Genomic DNA, 21,023 nt, shown 5'->3' with positions numbered 1-21,023 from the left:
TCTTATTTACAGCAATGCTATAATTGGTGATTTTTGTAGTGTTAAAGACAATCAGTAAGTAAAAACCAGTATTCAGGAAAGCTCTTATCAGTTAGACTTAGCTCAGTTGAAAATTTACTGCATTTTCATTGGCAGATGCAGATTAATTACACCCTAAAGTCAGTGTGACCAACACAACAGAACTACATCTGCTCACTCAGAAAACAACTAAAGTATAACTGAAATAAGGTGCCATTCTCAACTGCAACCAGCAGAGAAAATTCAAAATTTTGATTCATTCTTCACAATTTACCTTCCTAAGCAATAAAATCAGAGGAAAGATTTAAATGAAGTGTGGTTTTGATTTGGGATACATCCTGGAGTTTTCATGTTTGGCAGATAACAAGCTTTCTCTCAAAAGTTATTTTATCTTTTACTGTATTCCTGTGAATGGAAACTGGAATGAGATGCACTGAGATCCTGAAACTCCTTAGGAGTGTTGAACAAAACTGGGAATCCATCACCCTCCCAGTATGCTTAGTTTTCATTTCCAAACACCTGGCAAATGTGCCTTTTCTTTCCTGACACTTTATACAATTTAAATTCTACCTGAAAATGTTACTCATCTGGTCTGAGATAAAAACAGGCTATTTTGTAAAAAGTTGAAGTTGTCATTTGTACTGCACAGTTAAGGAGAAGGCCAACCATTTTGCAGGTGGACACAGAGCGTACTCTTGCAGAGAGTCACAAAGCGCTCTGCAACCGGTAATAAATTTTGCACAGGTCTTTGAATGAGGCAAAGAGCAAAGTGAAGCTTAATGCAACAAAGTGCTGATGAAGTGCTGATTCAGTCCTTACTCCTCAATGAAAGAGAGCCTTATCACTCAATATACCAAACTGATGGAAACAAATCTCTTGTAGTTATAGCACTACTTCGTTCCATATTAGCACTGAGTGATGAAGGACCCTGTTTCCCTGTTATATTACTTAACCTAATTGGAACTATGCTCTCTGCTATCTCATTACTTAACAATACCTAGAACTTTGGTACCTTCATCTTCAAACCCTGAGTAGTTAATTACTAGTTATACACTCAGTCTCCATTTCTTTAAATTAAAGATCCATCCACATTGCACACATACAATGCTTCATTCATTTTTTTATGCAACAGATTCCAAAACCAAAGGCAGAGAGCTTGAGATTTTTATGCAGACATAGAGGCTGTGACTCCTAGACACACATAAACCAGCTCTGCCCTAGAATAGGCTATACTGTGGCTGCTAGACTCGATGTACAAAAGGGGACAGATGACTCATCCACTATTTCTACGTGAGCAAAATAGAACATAACTCTGTGGAGCAGAATTATAGACTTTGCTGCTCGGTATAAACTATTTTTGGCTTTTTAACCAAATAGGTAAAATGTCTGAAAATCAGAATGTAACAGGTTGTACACTTTATACCAGCTCCTAAACCTGTTAGTCAAAATAGCTTCCAAGTTAGTTATTCCATATATACCACATCTGTGGTTGGAGTAACTTTTTAGCAAGGTCACTGTGAGCAGCTTTAAGATCTAGTCTGATTTAGGATTTGGCCCAGAGATGTGTATTTTTAAAATAAACCAGAAATAGTTATTCTTAAAATCATACTTTTCAAATTATAATGTTCTTATAATAGGGCTAGAATCTATATCATGTCATCAAGTTAAATGTGTTCTGATCAAGGAATATGACTACAAATGCAGATGTTGAGGTGATTAAATTGGCTATCTGCTTTTCTTTTGGAGCAACATTTCAATCGGTCCTTTACATAGATATCATTTAATCCCCTGCAGCAAGAAAAATCAATAACAACATTTAGTCTAATATCATATCATGTCTTCAAACGATGCTGAAACTCCATTCTGATTAAATTTCTGCCAGTTGCATAACCTTCTGCCAAAAGGAGAATTAAGACAGCATGAAAGACAGGTCAGAAAGTTCACTAGATATCTATCCTTTTTTTTGACAGATCTTGCCCTTATCTGTTGTGACTTCAGAAGAGAACTGCTGGAGCGGCTGAGGATAAAACTACCTGGCTGAAGCAACTACATTATTCAAGGATGCTGCCAGTCAGTGGCAGCAGAAGAAAGGATAGTCACCTGTATCCAGCTGCAAATATTGACCTGTAAAAGTGCCCTTTCACCCCACAGTGTCTCACATGCGGATCCACAAGAACATCATGCATGAAGCAGATGATACGTTTGCAAAAGGCCTGACCACCCAGCAGATAAAGAAACAATAGCTGCCATGGCAAAATTTTGCAGACAGGTTTAAATGAACAGAATCTATTTCCTGAACAAGTCATGTAGGAACTTCTGCCTCTTTTAAATCTTCATGACAGCTTAAGTTTGGACTTGGAGGGACTGAATAGTTAGTTATATTTTTGGATCATGGTGGGATTTGGAAGAACAAATGGCCTTACCCAGTTTGGGAATCTGATTGAAAGCATCAGCCAACATCTGGAAAGGGAAGTTCTCAAAATGCAGATTAAGACCTCCAATAGCCAGAAAGAACTCCAGCAAGAATGCTTAAAGGTCTCTTTTTTCAGTGTCTATCAGTCTGTTGCTTACGACATTCTCTACTTGAACAGCAGTGAAATGTTTCACAGTTGCCTGTGGGGCTAGGAGAGAGAGTCCCTTGCATTTAGATGTAGTAAAGCAAGCGCAGGACATGAGCAGCTGGGCATGAAATCACATTTTCTTTAAAAAGCTATAACTTCAGTTGCAGATTTAGAAACTGATTGGTTTCTGTCTTACAGAAGTTGCATGGGGAAATAGATTTTTCTTAAATAATAGTGTATGACTTCTTTCTATTCTTAATATTTTAAAAACTTCTTAGATAATTAGGAATCAAGTCTACCAGGAGTCAATCCCAAGGAAAAATTTCTTTGCCTTTGCACAAGCATTGACTGATTTGTCAATGCAGAACATAATACAGCATGTTGTCATAAAATATTGGCCAGTAAGTTTTTCCACATTTCTTTTGAGAAGTGGAGAAAGAATGAGTGTCCATGTGGTATTTCCGCAGTATAGAAGACATACTCCTCTGACATTATTGATGGATGCTGTCTCTAGACTAAGGTTGTTAAAATGCTTTCCACAATTCATACTATCAATGAATGATGGTTTTTCTGTCTTTTTTCTTGCTGTGCGTGAAATGAGTCTCTACCTCACTGACTCCATCTGCTCATCTGTGACCATTTCTGTTGCTTTGTAGGATGGAGGCTGTAAAAAGTTGTGCTGTGGCAGCCTCTCCACAACATAACTACCGTGTTAAGCAAAACCACAAGATTGCCTGTTTGGATGGGAAGCTGTATTTTTCCAGCTCCTTTTCAAAATAAACAGGCTGGGGATGCTGTCCTAATTACTATTTACCTTTAAAGTTTTTGAAAAATTCAGTGAGATTTGAGATTTATGCTTTCTACTACCTAGTACTGGATGTTGCAGCAATGAAGAAGGCTTTCATGCATGAAAGTCATACCCTTTTCTCTCTGGCTGCAAAGTCCATTATGAAACATGTTTTATTGTGCTTGAGCTGCAAACTTATGATGCTGCCAAACATTTCAGTCACAGGTTAAAGCTTCAGCCAAAAAAAAAGCAGTATCTCTTAGACCATTTCTTTCTTTCCAGGTGTTAATCATGTACCTTGGGTTGCTGTAGTGTGTAATAAACTGCTAACATTAGTAGACAAATGTCAGAGCAGGCTGCTGACAGACCAGAGCAGTCTAGCAAGCATTATCTGCAAATAAAGCATGACTTCGTTTCTTCTCTCTTAGGGAAGGAAATAGCCCTCAATGACACCTACATGCCAATTAAATTGGCAGCAGGTGACTCCTGAAATGTAATTTCAGTCAACTGCTAAAATACAGTTTTTCTGGGTCATTGTAACACAATACCTGTATGTCATGTGCATATTTATATTCGTCAAGCTTATGTAAGCTTACTAGCCTAAGTATTTGCAAATCCTAGTTCAGAACTGAAGCAGTTCTGAGATCAGTAAACTAAATCCAACTCTAATGTAATTAACTTGTTAGAAAGTATTTTTGCTAATGCCTTCCATGGCATGAAATCAAAAGCATTAGTACTACATGCCTGGAGAATCATACCACTAAGGTAAAGACAATTTCACACTCTTTTGAACCATTCTTTTTTTTGTTTTAGTTTTGTTTGTTTGTTTGTTTTTTTAAATAAAGGAGCTGTATTTCATCCTCTTTATTACCATATTTTTGCAATGCTGTGCAATCTGGTGACAAATTGGCCCAGTATAGCCAAATATTTGCTTCCATGTTTGCAAATTTAACTAAAACATACCTCACTTAAGACACTCAGGTGCAATGAGGACCATTAAATATTTGGTTGCAGAGTAATTTATTCGTACACAAAATTAGGGGTCAATGACAAAGAATGATGCTAGTAATTAAGCATATAGGATAGTTCATATTTATAGGCAATTTATTTCGGCTTTATGTGTTCCACTAAATGTGTGTTTGCTGTGTCAAAGGCACACAGATATTCAGGGGAAAGAGGACACAGCAAACAAGCTAGCAGGCAGCCTGTTGTATCATGTCAAAAAAAAACAAACCCAAAAACTTTTCTTGATAGTCCTAGTTTTAAGAATACTTCAGAAAATATTTTCTCCTAATTGTCTTGCTGAGTTACTGAGTTGAGGTCCACAGCTATATAAAGTGAAGAGTTATTGCTACTAATTAACAATTAAGTCTAATCATCTTTTTCATCTCTGTTGTAAGAGGCCAATTCAGAAAAAAAAATATTCCCTACTGTCAGCATAAGTAGAATAAATTTATTCACTAGCACCCTAAAATATTTTTGATAGGCTGTTTATGTAACATTACTCTTTTTCAAGTCATCTGAAGTAAGATGAAGTATTTTCCATGTTAATTCAAAGGTTGAGTACCTTATTGAGAATTTCCACAAAGGGACATTATGTAAGAGTCCCAGAGCAGTACACTGACTTGGACCTAGTGTTTGTCTAGTATTCCAGGTCATCTACCAAAATGATAATTAAAAGGATGGAAAGCATATATGGTATTTCCTCCTAATACTCTCTCATTTTATGACTATTTTCAGCTCAGACAATTTCCTGAGGCCAATATGATTGAAGAATCCCACTTAGTACAACCAGGAAGCATCTTCTTCCATTTGGTATTCACATTCATTGCCTGAGAACAAGTACACTGGTTCTTTCTTTTTTTTTAAAAAAAAAAAAAAAAAAAAAAAAGCATTTTTAGATTTAAAGAGAGAGGATGAAACAAGGTGACAGAACATGGTTACTTGCAATCTCTCGTGTCTTGACTACCTGGATTCAGTCTCCCCTCTACCTCTTGTACCTAACAAGAAAGTCACAGGCTCCAAGCTTTTCTAGGATACCTCCATGCTGAAGTAATGCCATCACTATAATGTTTAAGAGGGAGAAAGAAAGAAATGGAAGTCAAGCATGATGCTGAAGTATAGTAGTATTTGGTATGGTAAGTTGAAATCAGCAAGCCTATGTTCCACTCCTGTTCCAGCAACTTAATCATACTGTCTTGTGACTGTCTAATTCAAAGTACAACTCCCACCACTGCCTCCTGCAGACACGATTTGTAACAAAGCAGCATCTGCTTATGTACAGTTTGTGTAGGATCTGATCCACAAGTCATGCTCAGAGGACACCTACTGCATCAAGCCCTGCAGGTGAGACAGGCGAAGGAACGCCTGTTTTGTGGTTCCCATAGGACATGAGTAGGAGGTAACTGTCACGTCCTGTCAATACTGAAATGCTGAGGCGCATGGCCAAGGCAGATCATTAGTTAAATTTTCATTAATAAAAGGGTTTTACTGCCTTTGAGACAAGGTGGCAACAAAGAGAGGTTTGGAGGATCACGTTTATGGAGCTTGGTGTCTATGTCCTTCTTCAGAAGCCTATGGGGTTTTTGCATCTATCAAGACCTAAAGTCTTGATTCACTCTAGTACTACATATTCTGCATATACATATTCACTGAAGTATTATCACAGCCTCTTCTTAACTCACTTTCAGAGTTTTAAAGTCTATGTACAGATCATTTCAAGTCTATGTCAAATATGTATTTCAAGTCCAACAGCAGCAAATCCTAAAATATCATGAACAGTCTAATAATAGACTTGTCTGAGCTCAGTGCTTTACAGATGATTTATAGGAGAACATAAGAATAAATACCAATATTCTAAGTACTGACGAATCCCAAGCTGCAGTTAAAAGCTCACAGACCTGAACATCTTCCTTTTAAAAATCAGTGTGGCTATTCAGCCAACAGCTCTGGAAAGGACCCGTTTTAACTGTGACTTAATCAGCTGAATCACTTGAATCACTGTTCCATGCACTGTGGTCACAGACCAAAGCACTTAAGAAGGTACAAAGGAAGTTCTGAAGGGACACTATGCTGTGGGAATCCAGTTGTCCTTTTAACGTTGAACTTTACACCTCAGAGAAGGTACCTACAGTTCACTGGGATTTGTCTCCATCCATATAGGTGGCATTACTTCAGCAACTGTTATGGCTTTAGGTCATCAGCAGGTTTCCTGAACGTTGCTGTTAGTAGGTACAAACAATCCAGCATGTCTTCCCTTTGCAAGCTATACCCATTTGGAAGTCATGGGATGGTGTGTATGGATAAGAATGTGAAGGGAAAGTTCAGAGACCTTTTACAGTCTTAGTCCAGTCCTAGCAGAGGTCTATTAGTTCAAAGAGTCCAATAGTGCTGGAGTGTCAGCACTGACCATCTGCCAGAGAAGTGAGGAGGACAACATCATGACCTCTCCAGTGACTGTGCAGACATATCTCTCTCTCTCTCTTCTCCACAGAGTTTTGGGGATTGTAGTGATAAATATGCTCCAGGGGCTGGAGTGGTATTCAACATGTCACCTGCCCTAAAATGTTTGCTTCTACTATTGCACCAGAAACTTTCCTTAACAGCACTTTGTAGCACATGCCTTCTCTGGAAGACAGTTGGTTTTGCTGCTGTCTTTCATTTTATTTTCTCTATGTTATTAGCTAGCCCTACTGGTTTGTAAACTCTGTGTGTCCTGCTGTGTATTCACTTTTCCAGGTCATCTACAAGTAAAGAAAGATGAAAATGAACTAAACCAATAGCCCAATAGCACTCCTTCTCTTAACAAACTTCTACCTGATTCTTAACTATTTCCAACTCTCTCTCTAACCATTAATAAGTTAATTTTTTATCAGGCTGAATACTGACTTACACTTTGCAACTTTAAATGTTAGCTCTACCTGAGATACCTCATACTGGAAAATATCATAAAGACCAAGTACATTATGTGTGACCCTTCACCCGTATCCCCTCTGATGCAATGTTCACAAAGGCATTAATCAGGTATGTTAACCAGACCTGCTCTTTAGCAATAGACGTCAGCAGGCCCTGCCTGAGAATGATATCTGTAACCAATTTAGCAGAAGGTGACCTTTCAAATGAGGCTGGAAGGCCAATGAAGCATGTAAGTATGGAAATGGAGGAAAGGACCCATGCTGAAACAGTGAAAATGAGGGGATACCTGTGTAAAACCTTTGGCTGAGCTCCATTACATTGCACCTTGGGGTGAAAACCCAGTCTGGCATGAAATGACTACTTAGTAATATGCCAGGCAACCCAAAGAGTTTTGTTCTGTGTCACCTGGAAGCCATCATAAGGATGGCCTAGTCATAAAAATTGGTCATGAAGAGAATTAATTTCAAGGAAACAAGAACTATTTCTCTACTACTTTCTATGGGAGAATATAGGAAATATTCACACCCATTCACATTATAAGAGTATTCTAAGTATTATAAAACAAAATTTCTAGTAATGTACTGAAATACAACCACAATTACTTTGGATATTCAGAGAAGGGGCTTATGCTTCTGATGCAATTAGCAGGTTATGTCCCCAGTTCTGAAGTTGCTGACACAGTCAGTGTTTATGTTTCAGCAGGAGATAATTTCACTTATACCAAGGAGGTGCACAAAGAGGGAGAATGGGAGCTCCAGATCCTTTTTGTTATTCATGCTTTTCAGGAGTGTACATTTCTCATGAATAAAACGTTCCTGACTGTTTAACCACTGTACTGCCAGCCCGGTAGAAGGCCACCCCTCCAGTCTCAGGTTAGGTGCATGTGGAGGCCAGGTGGACACCTGTGACCATCGCTGACCTCTACTGATCACCGCTGACTGGCCTCCCACCTTCCCAGTCAAGCAGGGAATGGGGAGGTGTTGCCACAGCAACGCCCTCTCATTCCCCACCCCCACTCCCACAGTGTGGTTGCTATGTCAACGCTCTCCTTGTGGCATCCACCCCTGGGAGGGAACGGCTGGAGGGGTTGCCATGGAAACCTTGCTCCCCTGAAGCATCAATAGGGCTGGTATCTTCCCCACCTCTCTGTCTCCAAAATGTCCTGCCCTGAAGCCGAGATAACCCTGACATGTCCTGCTGTATCCCACCCACCCCATCTCCATGGCCCCAGCCGCACACGGCTGCTCCCACAGAGCTCACAGAATCTTCACCAGCCGCGCAGACACAACCTGATGGGAGAACTTTTACTGTCACAGTGCTGGAGGAGCTCGTGTCCGGGGACAGAGTCATTGGCCAGCCTAATGCAAAGGACCTAGCTTCTCTCCTCAAGGAACAGTGTAAATGAAAAGTTGCTGATTGTGCTGGTGATGGAAGTGCTCAGTGCATGTACATGGGAAGATGTAGCAGGGGATATATGTATATTTGGCAGTAGGTATACATTCTTGGGCCAGGCTTGTATCATATAACAATAACAACAAAACCACCTTTTCTTAAATACTTCCTGTTTTACATCACTCTTAATATTCCCAAAAACTCCAGAAGGTGTGATTTTTTTCAGATGGGTCTGCTATGGGAAGAAACTGAAGCAATTGTGTAGAGACACTGTAGTTAGAAAACGTGAAGAACATATTCCAAAAAAATATTCCATGGAACATTAACATACCTAGGACTGATTTTAGCACAGATATTTGAACAGAAAACATCAAAGGTCTTGACTGTACAACTTAAAAAGCTCAGTTAATGAATCCCTGCACATCCCTAGAATATCTGAGCAAAGTGACTTGTTTTAAAGGACCTCTCCTCTACCACAGGGAGCATCTGGGGATTTGGGGTAATAGCATAGTAGAGAAGTTTGCAAATACAGTCTGAAGAATCAGAATGCTGACACTGCAAAAAATCTTAAACAGCCCTGCGCCCCCAATTTCATGATCACAGGACACTCACACCCAGCATTTATCTTCTTCCATACACATTTTAGTTAATAAGAATTGATACATCAAATACTAAATAAGAAGCATTTGCATTCAAGAATTTATCAGTGCTCAGGATTTAGGACTGCCAAGAGTTCATGTGCATACTCTGAGATTACAAATACCTGCTAAATACCACTAACTCTGAGGAATGTATAATGAGGTCATCTACTGCTCAGTCATCATAGAGGCAGAGATGGTCTCTCCCCAGGGATAGGGGACTTTGTATACATCTTAACTATTGTTATACATCTGCTGTTGCTTATCTAAGAGAGGCAAAGCATATAACTGCAGATGACCTCACATAATCAAGGGGGGGATTTACAGAAATGCCCAGATCAAGAGTTTTTGAGTTATATCTTCTAATAGAGGCATATTTCTATCTTATCATTTCTTTGAATTAAGAACTCTTGTTCTGTAAGTGGTATTACTGCACAATTAATTTTCTGGAACATACTTACAGAAAATTCAAAATCATCTTCTAATCTCATCCTAAAAGTCATTACTTCATTTGTAATTGGACAGATTTCAATCCTATTTTACACTGGGATCAGTTTCAAATGAGTCTCAAAGCCAACCTTTGTGCTTTGCTCTCCTCTGTGTTCACCATGTGGCACAGAAAATTGGCTAGCAGTATGACACAAAAGATATGCAAACCATCACTCTTCCCTAGACTTCAGAATTTATCTCTGGGTAAATGGGAACTTGTTTGTACAGAAACCTCAAATCATTATGTTCTCTGTATCATTGAATATATGTCTTTGATCCAGTAGATGTTTAAGGTAAGAATATATGCTTATTCCTGGAAATCAGTTACCTAGGCCTAGCCAATATGAAGCTACTCAGTTCCCCATATATTTTCCTCGACTGCTTTAAAAATCTGCTATTCTTTTGGCTTTTACAATGCCTGTAGCAGAGAGCTCTTAAATTTAATCATGTGTTGTATGCAAAACTGTTTAGTTTGGTTTTGCCTGATAATTCAATTTTTCCATTTTCTTCTGTTGTAAAATACTGATACTCCTTATCAGCTTTTAAGTTATTCATTATTTTACAGGTTTTAATTAAGGACTTCTGTTGTAGACTTGCCTCATCTCAAGCATTACTTTCTTCTGGCAAAACACCTCATGGAAATAGTGCTAGTCCTAGCTGTAACTCTGCTAGCAATAAAAAGAAACTTCAATGCAATCAAAGTACATTGATTTTAGTCCATGAACTTTTCCTGAAGAACTTCCAACCCAAAACTGGATACAGAAACAGCAAGATAATAGGGACACTAACTAAGGTACAAATGCTTTCAGATGGGTCCATCTTTTTAGCTGATTCAAATTTATTAGCATGGTGTCACTGATGCAGAGGAAAAAAGTTTTTAGAAGGGAATGAGGTTAGTGAGGTAAAATGGTGTACTCCATGTAGGGAAACAGCACATAACAGTACTTGGAATCAAGGTCAACGAAGAACCCAGACATGCCCCAGTTAACACTTCCTAACTCATATCTACTTAGAAAAAGTGAGTTTATTACAAATTTTATCAGAGTAGAGAACTCAAGGACAAACTCTTCAGTGAGTGGCTTGAAAGAAAGCAAGCTACTTGAATGCTATGTGATGTAAAGAACAAAAATGAACATTCATCTTTGAAATGCCCAACTTCCACAGGAACATCGGTATTTACAAAAAGACTGTTATAATTTAGGTACAACATACAGGATAAATTCATATTCAGAAGCAAGAGAGTGTTAATCTGTAGTAATTTCTAAACATATTATGTAATGACTTAGTTTCAAAGTAAGAACTATATGATTTAATTTCAATACATGACAGTCATTACTAATACCAAATTCCCCATGCTTTAAAACTGCATAAATGCTTTTAAAACAATGCTCTGAAGCCAATTACAGGTTAAGTGGCCATCATAATTCTAGATTATAACAACCTTTAGAAAGAGTTTGGTTGCACACTTGTTACTCTTTTGTTTGAATATTAATGATTTAAGGGCTTGAATAACATATATAGATAAATTATATATATGACCTAAATTCTTTAGAACGTTTATCTTGATTTTTTGGAGACCTATGTTTCTCTGATTAAGGTGTCAGTGTGTCATAGACTGTTTCAAATACATATATTCTGCTCCTTCTACAAAATAAATGGAAAACAGACATTAATAAAAGAGACCTCCGACTAAGATTTCATTCCTTTGAAATTTTCATGTGGGAAAACCATCATTGCTGCCATCCTGCACCTAATTTGATCTACTTTGATGATTAAACACAATGGAATTTGCAAGTATACATATTTACGTAAAGGGGACAGTAGATAACATCATAAACTCATTAGAACTAATATAATAGGAGTGGAAACATGACACATCCCTGTACAGTGGATCTGTACAGATCTCCAATAAAACCCCAGTTAATTGCCCTGTTATGTTTCTTTTCTGGTCCATACATGAGAAACACAACATACACATTTCTACTCAGCAAACTTTAAGTCAGTTTTGAAAGAAAAAGTTCACAGTCAATTTGGAGTGTGGAGCTGTTTTATACCAGAAAGAGCAATGACCCACTCCTGTGCAACAACAGCAAATGGATAGAAATGAGAATGAGGCAGAATATTGAGAAATCATAAATGAGAGCAGTTTGGACAAAGGGAAGAATAACATGGGTAGCTAAGAGGGACAGACACAGGGCTTACAGCCAGCAAAACCACACCACCTACCTGAAATACTTTTGCCAAATTGTCAAAGAGGGCTTGACCAGCGCTGACTTTGTGCTTGACTCCCCTGACTGTGCCATTTTTGCTGAGGATGTTGACTCGCTTTGTACCAAACCCCCTCTCTTTAGTGGCTCTGACTAAAATGAGCAAGTCATCCTGCTCATTCTCATTTTCATCACACTCAGACCCTACGTGTCCATTTTGCTGTCCTTCCACTTCACTCAGCCGGCTGGTTTGGTCAGTCTCCGAGCTACTGGCATACTCGGAGTCCAGAGAGTCAGCAGCCTCCCCATCGGCATAGACCTCCTTCAGCACCCTCCCGCTGTGCGAGGACGCAACACGGAATCGAACCTTCCTCGACAGCCTCTCACTGTCCGCCTTCATTTCACTTTTAAACATCGCCTCTTCCATTGATATAAGCAGTTTGCATTGTTCCAGTGTGGTGCCCATTGCATTTGCCAGTTTGTCACACTTAACAACAATATCAGCGCTGTTTTCTGTTGACAGGGGTTCTCATATTAAACTAAAGAGGGTTCCCAAGAAGCAACACTGGAGTTCTGCAGTTAATAATAGATGCATTTGTGCTATGGTTACCTTTAAACTAAAACCTGTAAAACGATCTTGTCAATTAAATATTAAAAAGCCATTGTGTACTTTTTAGCACTAAGGAAGAAAGCAAGTAAGGGAGAAATTATATTAATTGATTAAAATAACAATCCAAACCCACACATAATAAACCAACTAACAGAAATTACATGAGTTTATACGAACGCAGTTTTTGTTTTCTGAGAAAGACAAAGAGGAAGAGTTTTTTGCAAGATCTGCAGAGTAAAAACTGTTTATGTACATTACACCTGAGGGGAAAATCGCAGACTTCAGCACTGAAAAGGAATCAATGATGGCCATGTTTCTTTCACCAGAAAGAACACTTCATTCCCCTACCAGTCAGACTTCATTCACCAATGTTTGCCTTACATATAAGCTTACAAAGATTCACTGGGGAGCTCTGACTTGGTGTTTTGTGATCTTGGCCTTTGCACATACTGGCAGAGCAGTGGAGAAAAAATTAGTCACAATTTGTTGCACAGAGCAACATCGTGTTATTCAATAAAACTGAACCACAACTAGCGCCATACAGTAACCACAGCTTCTGATCTGTTTTGTCAATTATTCAAGGGACTGGACCAAGGGAATCTGAATAAGGAATAGGAGAAAGCTAATTAATTGGGGCAACAAGCATCAAACAAAGAAAAGTAGGGTAAGGTGAATTCGACCACAGGGGAAGGAAATTCCCCTATGCGAGCAAATCACAAGTAGAGGTTGGCACAGTGTTAGACAGCTAGGATCTAGATGTAAAAATAACAAACCACACTTAAGGTTTCTGACTATGTCCTCCCAATATCATGTAGTAGGACCTTAGACCCCCAAGCTGTTTCTGAATTTGCATTATGATCCCTACTTACAGTGACATTTCTGCATTTTCTTCATTCAAAGTAAAATGCAAAGCATTTCTTAGAGCAGAATTGAGAAGTCCATCCCCTTCTCACTTTCCTGGCAAACATTCCTTACACACTCCCTACAGGTTCATTTTCTCTCTAGACTCAAGAATACTGAATTGCTTCCTGAAGCCTGTGACCCCCCCCCAACAGGTGTAGGCATGAAATGAGTCCCTAGACGCTCGGAATGGTGATGCCTGCCGTCACAAGCAGCTGCAGAGCTTCAAGCATCTGAGGAGGCTTTCTGGTCAAAATTTTGGAAATGCAGGCTCCAATCTTTCAGCAACTAGGTAGCGGTTATTGTGACGTTCTTTTGAACAACAGGCAAGAAAATGCTGCTTTTCAGCCCAAGTAAAATCACAATGCTTGTGACTAAACTCTAAAATTACTTATTTTCCATCTACGAAATGGAAACACAAATGATTAGTGACATTTCACAGTGCTAGTGGTTACCACGCTTCTTTCTAAAATGAGATAATTCACTATATTATCAATTACAATTATTCACACAGAAAAAAATAGGTAAAAATAATGTTACAAGCACTAAAATGCATTGTTGCTCTTTTTTCAGAGAAGAAAAAAAGTTTGTATCCAAGTCTGTACTAATGCTGAATACAGTTATAAGACACCTTGTGTAATTTATTTGGGGATGGTTTGAATCACACTGACTGTGATATAGCCACTTGCGCACAGAAGCTTTGACAATAAATACCGTTCATTATTACCAAAAAAATGACTTAGAACTAAGAATATTCTGTAGTACAATGAATATTTCAAAATATCTATTATGGAATTATTTAAACGGGCCTGCAAGGTACCTGGAGGAAATGTTTAGTTGTTACCTACCCCGAAGTTAACTGTATCATGTTTCCATGATTACCTGAGTGATCTTCTCTTAGAAACCTGCAGTAATTAACTTTGTTTATATTCTTTTTTTTTTTATTTAAAACCTAAGTGTTTTGCAATGAATTGACACAAATAAAAAAATCTCATCTACTATAACAGAAATATTTTGCACAAAGACTTTCATAATATTTTTATCTCCTTCAGTTGATGCTATATATTCTTTAATACAGAAACCATTTTACTCCTATGCAGGAAATGAGAAAGCCTGTATTTGTAGTGCAAAAGTTTTGATGCTGAGTGATTAAAAAAGTTAATGTAGCGTTGAATAAATACAGAGTTATTCAGTACCACATTTTAAAAACACTCCAAATACCATTATCATCTTTGTTGTCTGTTAGTAGGAAATTAGTTCATTGTTTAGTTTCATGGCAATTCCATTATTCACTGGGAAATATTTTTATGTCTGGTTATGAGAAATGAGAAAGTATATGCACAGTTTTCTTTGCAGAGAATAGTTAAACACTCCTTAACTATTAACAAGGGGAATTTGCCCCTTGACAAAGGCACTTACAGGCATAAGATGTCATCGTGATGTTTCAGCTGTGGACCTTCTCTGAGCAAACATGTGATTTTGGGGGTAAGTGCACATTGCCAGCAGGAAACAAATCACAGACTAAATTGGTTGTATTCATGACATAAGACATCAAAGACCTGCAATGCACATATTTCTCCCATCTTCTGGCTCCATGTTCTCAACAAAGGCGGAAAGGATGGAACTTGATTAAGCATCTCTGTCCTTCCTGTAGAAGAAAATTTGTAGCAAATGGTGACACTAACTCCACTTACTCAGTTTGATGATGCACCATGACAGCTGTTATATGTATTTGTGTTGTGCATTTTCAAGCTTCTCTAGGCAAACTTCTTTTCATTCAAAGGGCGATTTCATTTAATGAGCAGTATTCATTAAAAGCTAATGTGGTGGCAGGGTTTTGCAGTAATATTTCTTACCTGTAATTATGACACTTTCCGAATCATTTGGCTACTGTTAGGTTTTGTTTCTTCTTAGTTTGGTTCTAATGTTCTGCCATTGGTTAATTCAAGGCCAGGGGTTCCAGCACACATAGCATCAAGCATACAGAGAAAAAAGTTGTCACTACAGAGATCACTCCTTAATAGAGAAGCACTCTGCAAAAAAACACCTGGAAAAAAGATATTACCTCCATTGCCTCTTTGACTCTGTCCCATCTCCCAAGGAAGTGTACCATCCCATCCATTATCTTGATGTTGTGCTAAATAATATGGTTTCCAGAAAACCCCTCACATTTTATCACATTTAAATTTATCACCAAGTCAAAAGGAACAAAGAAGATGATGCTTCTGATAGTTGCTCACTTCTGATGCTTCTTCTTGACACAGAGTCAAGATAACAATACTGGGTGAAGCCCAGGAGATAGATGCTGTACAATGCAGCCTGAAAGGCAAACATCTGCTCTGAGATACACATCTAAGAAGCTTCCACAATCCATGCAAGAAGATGCCTACAGAGGGCAATTCATCACATCTTTCTTCCATGACAGAGAAAGCAAAGAAAGTCTGACTAATAAGCTTATTCTGAATATTTACCTTTTAAATGGCTGAAATTAGGTCAGGTGAGCCAAGCTCTTTAAAGCTTTTAAGATGAAAGGTTTGAAATAAGCTAAAGTAGCAGTCATTTTTCCAAGTGAGACCTTTATAGCTGTATCAGAAAGGGGGGGAAAAAAGAACAGAAGAGAATAAAAGGAAACTCCAGTCTCATTTATAACCCTGACACAATTTCTTTAATATGTGACATCTAACTGTCAGAGTTCATCATATACACTTCAATTTCAGCAGCTTATACAAGTAGAGAATCTGTCCTAGGCACTCCATTTCTGTAAGTCTGGAGCACTACCAGCTTCACCTCAGGAAAGGACCACAAATCAATAACATTAAACAGCAGCAAAATGCTCGATAGAATATCTAGCCATGTGTATTAAGCAGCAAAGATTGTTTGCATTTTGCTGAAGAAATATAGAGTGTGCTATTTGAAACTACAGTATAAATGGACCTTGTGACATTGATCAGAATATAAAAGCTATGAAGAGCTGTTAGAATTGGTAGTATTAAAATAACAGCAAAATGAAACCTGAATGATGAAAATGAGACTTTTGGAGGAAAACAGATATCCAAAAAAGAAATAAACCAGGTTGAAATCACAAATGCCTTCTTTATTTCTGAACATGTGATAATTTTAATAGAGTGGTTTACCCTATGACAAAGTGTTATACTCTCTGTTTCAATGCACAGTGTAAGTGAGGCCATCTTGCCTTGTGTATTTGCAGGTTACTAAGTATATATAGCAAATCTGTAGGCTGACTTGATACCATTCACACGGGTGTCATTCATCATTAGACAGATGGCATGAATTCACAGTGACATGTCTTGTGATACAAATTTTTCTTCACTCTACAAAGTCTGTTTGCAACTGCCTCTGACTTCATTACACTGGTAGTAATCAAAGCATATTCTGTAATCTCTAACTGTTAACGTACAGTTAGCAGAATGATCATCAGGACTCGGATATTCAAGAGCCCTAGATGTCCCATCTGTTTTTGGGAAGCAAGTATTTTGGTTTGTAAAAGCACATGTGGAAAGTTGAGTTTGGTTATTCTGCTATAAGTAAAATTTGCAAACAACGTGCTCAATGCTTTAGAGATTACAAAAGCATATGATTTGAACCGCAATGCTAAAATTGTTTCTATCTGAGATAGATTTAGTGCATTTCCCACTTGCTCAGAGAAAGAATATTCCCATTTGCTAAGCTTGCAAAACATCTGTCTACTTTTCTGCAGGTCCAGAATAACATTTTAACAGTGGGAAAGTTCAGGAGGACACACAGAACGTGTTCAGGTATCCATCAGGGAACTCTTGCATCTGGCAGTCGTTTGTCAGACATAGCAGCTGCTAAACAGAAATACTACAGATGAGAATAGACCAAGCATACTGTTGCCACGATAATGTCTAATTATTCATATGACAGGAACCTTAAACTGACATTTCATTTTATTTGTACATTTTAACTTCTGTTAAACAATTGTTAGACAGAATGGCAGGGTTTCTGTGTTTATGTTTCTGTTTACATTAGTGAGTTGGGCACATTGGTTTTTCAATTTATATAATGGAATTAAATGAAGAAATCAACACATGTACCTAGGCCATGCACACAATGAAGTAAGAGGACGTATGGGATCTTTCTGCTACCCTTTGTACCAGGGGTAGAAGAAATCCTCCATTTCCCAACCTTCAGGGAGAAATGCTCTACATTGTTTCTGAAAAGGTAGACAATTACTATTTTTAACTTTAAATTCACAGCGATTTCAACATAGTTCTTTCATTTCTGATTTTTCCACAGTAGGTTTCCATAGGAGTCAAGATGCTGAGCCAAACGCAGAAGCAGCAGTTCATGAAGAGCTTCTGTCTTTATGTGGTAGTTCAGCTTCTGCTGAAAACTTATTTCGTTTATTAACTCTGAACAAAGTAAAAAGTCAGCTCTTAAATGTGTTAAATATCTCAGTTATACGAGGAACAAACCAGTTTTCCTTTAGGAGAGCCTTTCAAATACTTCTAGTCAACTGAAAGACTAGTGGCTGGAAACTTTGAACCATGTCAGATAACTGATAACAGGCATAGTTACTTCTCTTACACAGCCAGTCTCAAAATTCATTGTTTGTAGCTCCATTTTTTCTAGTCATGTAAGCAGTCATCATAGGATATATGTGTTAACTGTCTCTCTGAAGCTTTAGCCAGTAGTTGGCCACCAAAATATTTTTGGCCATAAAATTTGGAGTCTAGAATGGAATTGAATTTATATGCTGATCTCCATTAAGATCTTTGTTATATTGTCTCCTGTGCTCTAGTTGAACAGGTAAAAATGGTGAGAGAAAAATATTTCTGTTACAGTAGCAATTTGTAGAGGAAAGAACAAATATGTTATGAAAAAAAAAAATAGAGATACAATGCATCAGGAAAATAAAATCTCCAGTTCAGAATAGAACAAAAAAACATGTCATAAGATGTAATTGAACAGCCAGACTGTTCAGTTGTATAATGTACTGGCTAGATATTAAGCTAGACATTAAGTTCTGCAATACCACAGTGAATTGTGAACCTACCAGTCTGCAGGACCACATACGCAGTCCTACTCAGCACAGGATTAAGAACAGAGTATGAACTCTCCACCAAGCCACCTCCCAACTGAGCACGACAAACGAGTCCCAGGGAAGGAGGTCTGGATGCCAGAAGCTAGCATAGAACACATCTGAGGGTCACTGTCAACTAAAGGGTTGCTAAACTGTGGAGCAACCATAAAAAATACGACAAAAATGTTGTTTTCTGTCTGATGATTCCTTCCTGATGATTGGCTCTGCTTGAGCCCATCTCAGATCAGGTTTACTGTCGTTAATACTGGAAACCATAAGTGAGGTTGTGTTGAAAAAGAAAAAACTGGAGATTAGAAGACATTAATAGTAGAGCAAAATATTTGTACACATTTCTTGTAAGTTCTGCTTAAACTTCCTAAACATGAAAATGTGCTCCCTTCTTTTTTGGTGTGTTTTATAACACCTTTGAAATCTGGCCTAAATCTGATAGTCCTCCTCCATCAAATGTCACAATCTAAATACTACCAGAGATTTGGAAGAACCACCTGCTACAGGAAGCACTGATTCACTAGGAACAATATCCTCTTCTATACCCATGCTGCATTTTATCATTGTTTTAATGACAAAGGGAACAACTGGGAACTTTTAAAAGAGATTTATTTTTTCCTTGGAAAGAAAAATGATGCTCAGACTCATGATAATTCTCAAAGCTAATTTTCAGGGATTGCAAGCAGTCCCTCTTCTTTGTGAACAAAGATGTAAAAATCAACAGGAAAGCTCCAGAGAGTCATTTCCATTCTCAGAGCTCCATATGAAGCTGCAGCAGCAGCAATACCTGAACCCTGTCCTGAGATTCCTCATACTTCTATTTCTTTTAGCTCCCACTAGAAACACTAGAGACATCTTTCTGGTTGGGCGTATTGAAATAATGAAAATAACAGAAGTATAAGGATTAAAAGGATCTGGCAATCAGTTACATTGAAATAAAATGAGTGGAAAGAACATTCTAGTGAAATTCAATTTAGTATTGTACTTCCTCATGTGATTCATTACTGTTTGTTAAGTCCCCCAAGTACCCCACTTTCCAGGTTATCCATGTTCACAGATAGCATCCCTGAGTAATATCAGCTAAATAAAAATTAAAACAAATTCTATCAAACTTCTGTCATCTTTTGACCCATAAATACATATATTCATATATATTTCAGACAAAATCTTTATAGCCCCTTTTGTAAGGTAGATATGTTAGACCTACATGTTGCTTTCAATATTTTAGACAAATTCCAGCCAGATCATTGAATGCTGCATTGTTAAATTCTGGATATGGTGGTCTTCCCCTTGTGTTGCTATGTTCTGTTAAACAGCTGTTGAGTCCTGCTGATGAGCTGTCAACACTTCATTAGTGTGTAACCTTATTTAAACACATCTCTTAAATGTTTCTTAGAGACAAGAAAGATTTAATTATATAGTTTTACTGGAATTACTCTCAGGTTCTCATAATTAAACAGAAAGGCTTTATAAGTACTGTGAGTAGACTTATGTTTTTTAAATTTTATTCTTAGATTATGAAAATGTTTTTCAGGTTGGTATATATCCAACCTGGGGTTTTGGATGGGTAATATTTATTTGGGGACTTTGAGGTGATCAATGCTAAACAACATGTAAGCAGCCCTTTTTTTGGTCAGATTTACTCTTATGTGGGAGTATGTACAAGTAACTGCTTGCAGACTGTATGGAAATTCTGTTGCTGAGCATGCAAATGTCTACCAAAACCCTAAATCTGACTTGAAGCACAGATCTTGCATGCCTCTGTCAAACTTTCCACTCAGTAGTATTTTTGACATATATTTTTGAGCCAAAAATATGACTACTAGTGATTTAAAATATTTTTTTTGCATCTCTGGCTTTCACAGGGGAAAATCATATTTAGTGTTTTCTTCCTATCATTTTTTTCCTCCTCAGAAAACCACATCATTATCGTGATGGTAGACAGTAGATACTCTAGAGATAACACATATAATAACGAAGCTTAGCTCTCATTTCACAAGGGGGAATAAGAGTGATTAAAATAAGGTAAAGGACTTTCATTTATTTGCATTGTTTCTAGTTAATGTTACTGCTACTATTCCTTCTGTGGGTGTCTTTTTTATTCAATACTTGATAAATCCTTATATGTTATTTGTTCTCCCTGTCTTCAGGTCATTGTTAAGAAAAGAAAGAACAAAATCTTGTGAAGTTTGTTTTTTTCATGTATGTAACAGCAGACTAACTCCTGCATAAGGAAGATGATCTGCACATACTGTGTTTTCCCATACAGCCAGTAGCTGACAGAAGACATCCAATCCCTGGACTGTGCTATTTTTAATTTAACATAGGGTGGTGTTTTGCCAATTATTAGGCCTATCATAAAGGACACAGCCAGCATAAAGATGAACCAATAACCAAATCATACTTGATTCAAAAGGGTCAGTACATGGGTG

The 21,023-nt window shown here is 37.8% G+C and overlaps 1 protein-coding gene across 1 annotated transcript in view; it reads right to left on the bottom strand.

The window, feature by feature from the left end:
• Positions 1 to 12,569, bottom strand: part of GRXCR1 (glutaredoxin and cysteine rich domain containing 1) — a 39,254-nt gene extending 26,685 nt beyond the window's left edge. The window contains exon 1 of the mRNA XM_026847040.1: positions 12,015 to 12,569. Coding sequence (XP_026702841.1) covers positions 12,015 to 12,473 — 459 coding nt within the window. The 5' untranslated portion in view covers positions 12,474 to 12,569. The remainder of the gene's footprint in view (positions 1 to 12,014) is intronic.
• Positions 12,570 to 21,023: the final 8,454 nt, after the last annotated feature.

The sequence above is a fragment of the Athene cunicularia genome (assembly GCF_003259725.1).
Source record: "Athene cunicularia isolate RWA chromosome 4 unlocalized genomic scaffold, athCun1 chr4_part1, whole genome shotgun sequence".
Classification (NCBI taxonomy): Eukaryota; Metazoa; Chordata; class Aves; order Strigiformes; family Strigidae; genus Athene; species Athene cunicularia.
This window is presented reverse-complemented; position numbering and strand designations above follow the sequence as displayed.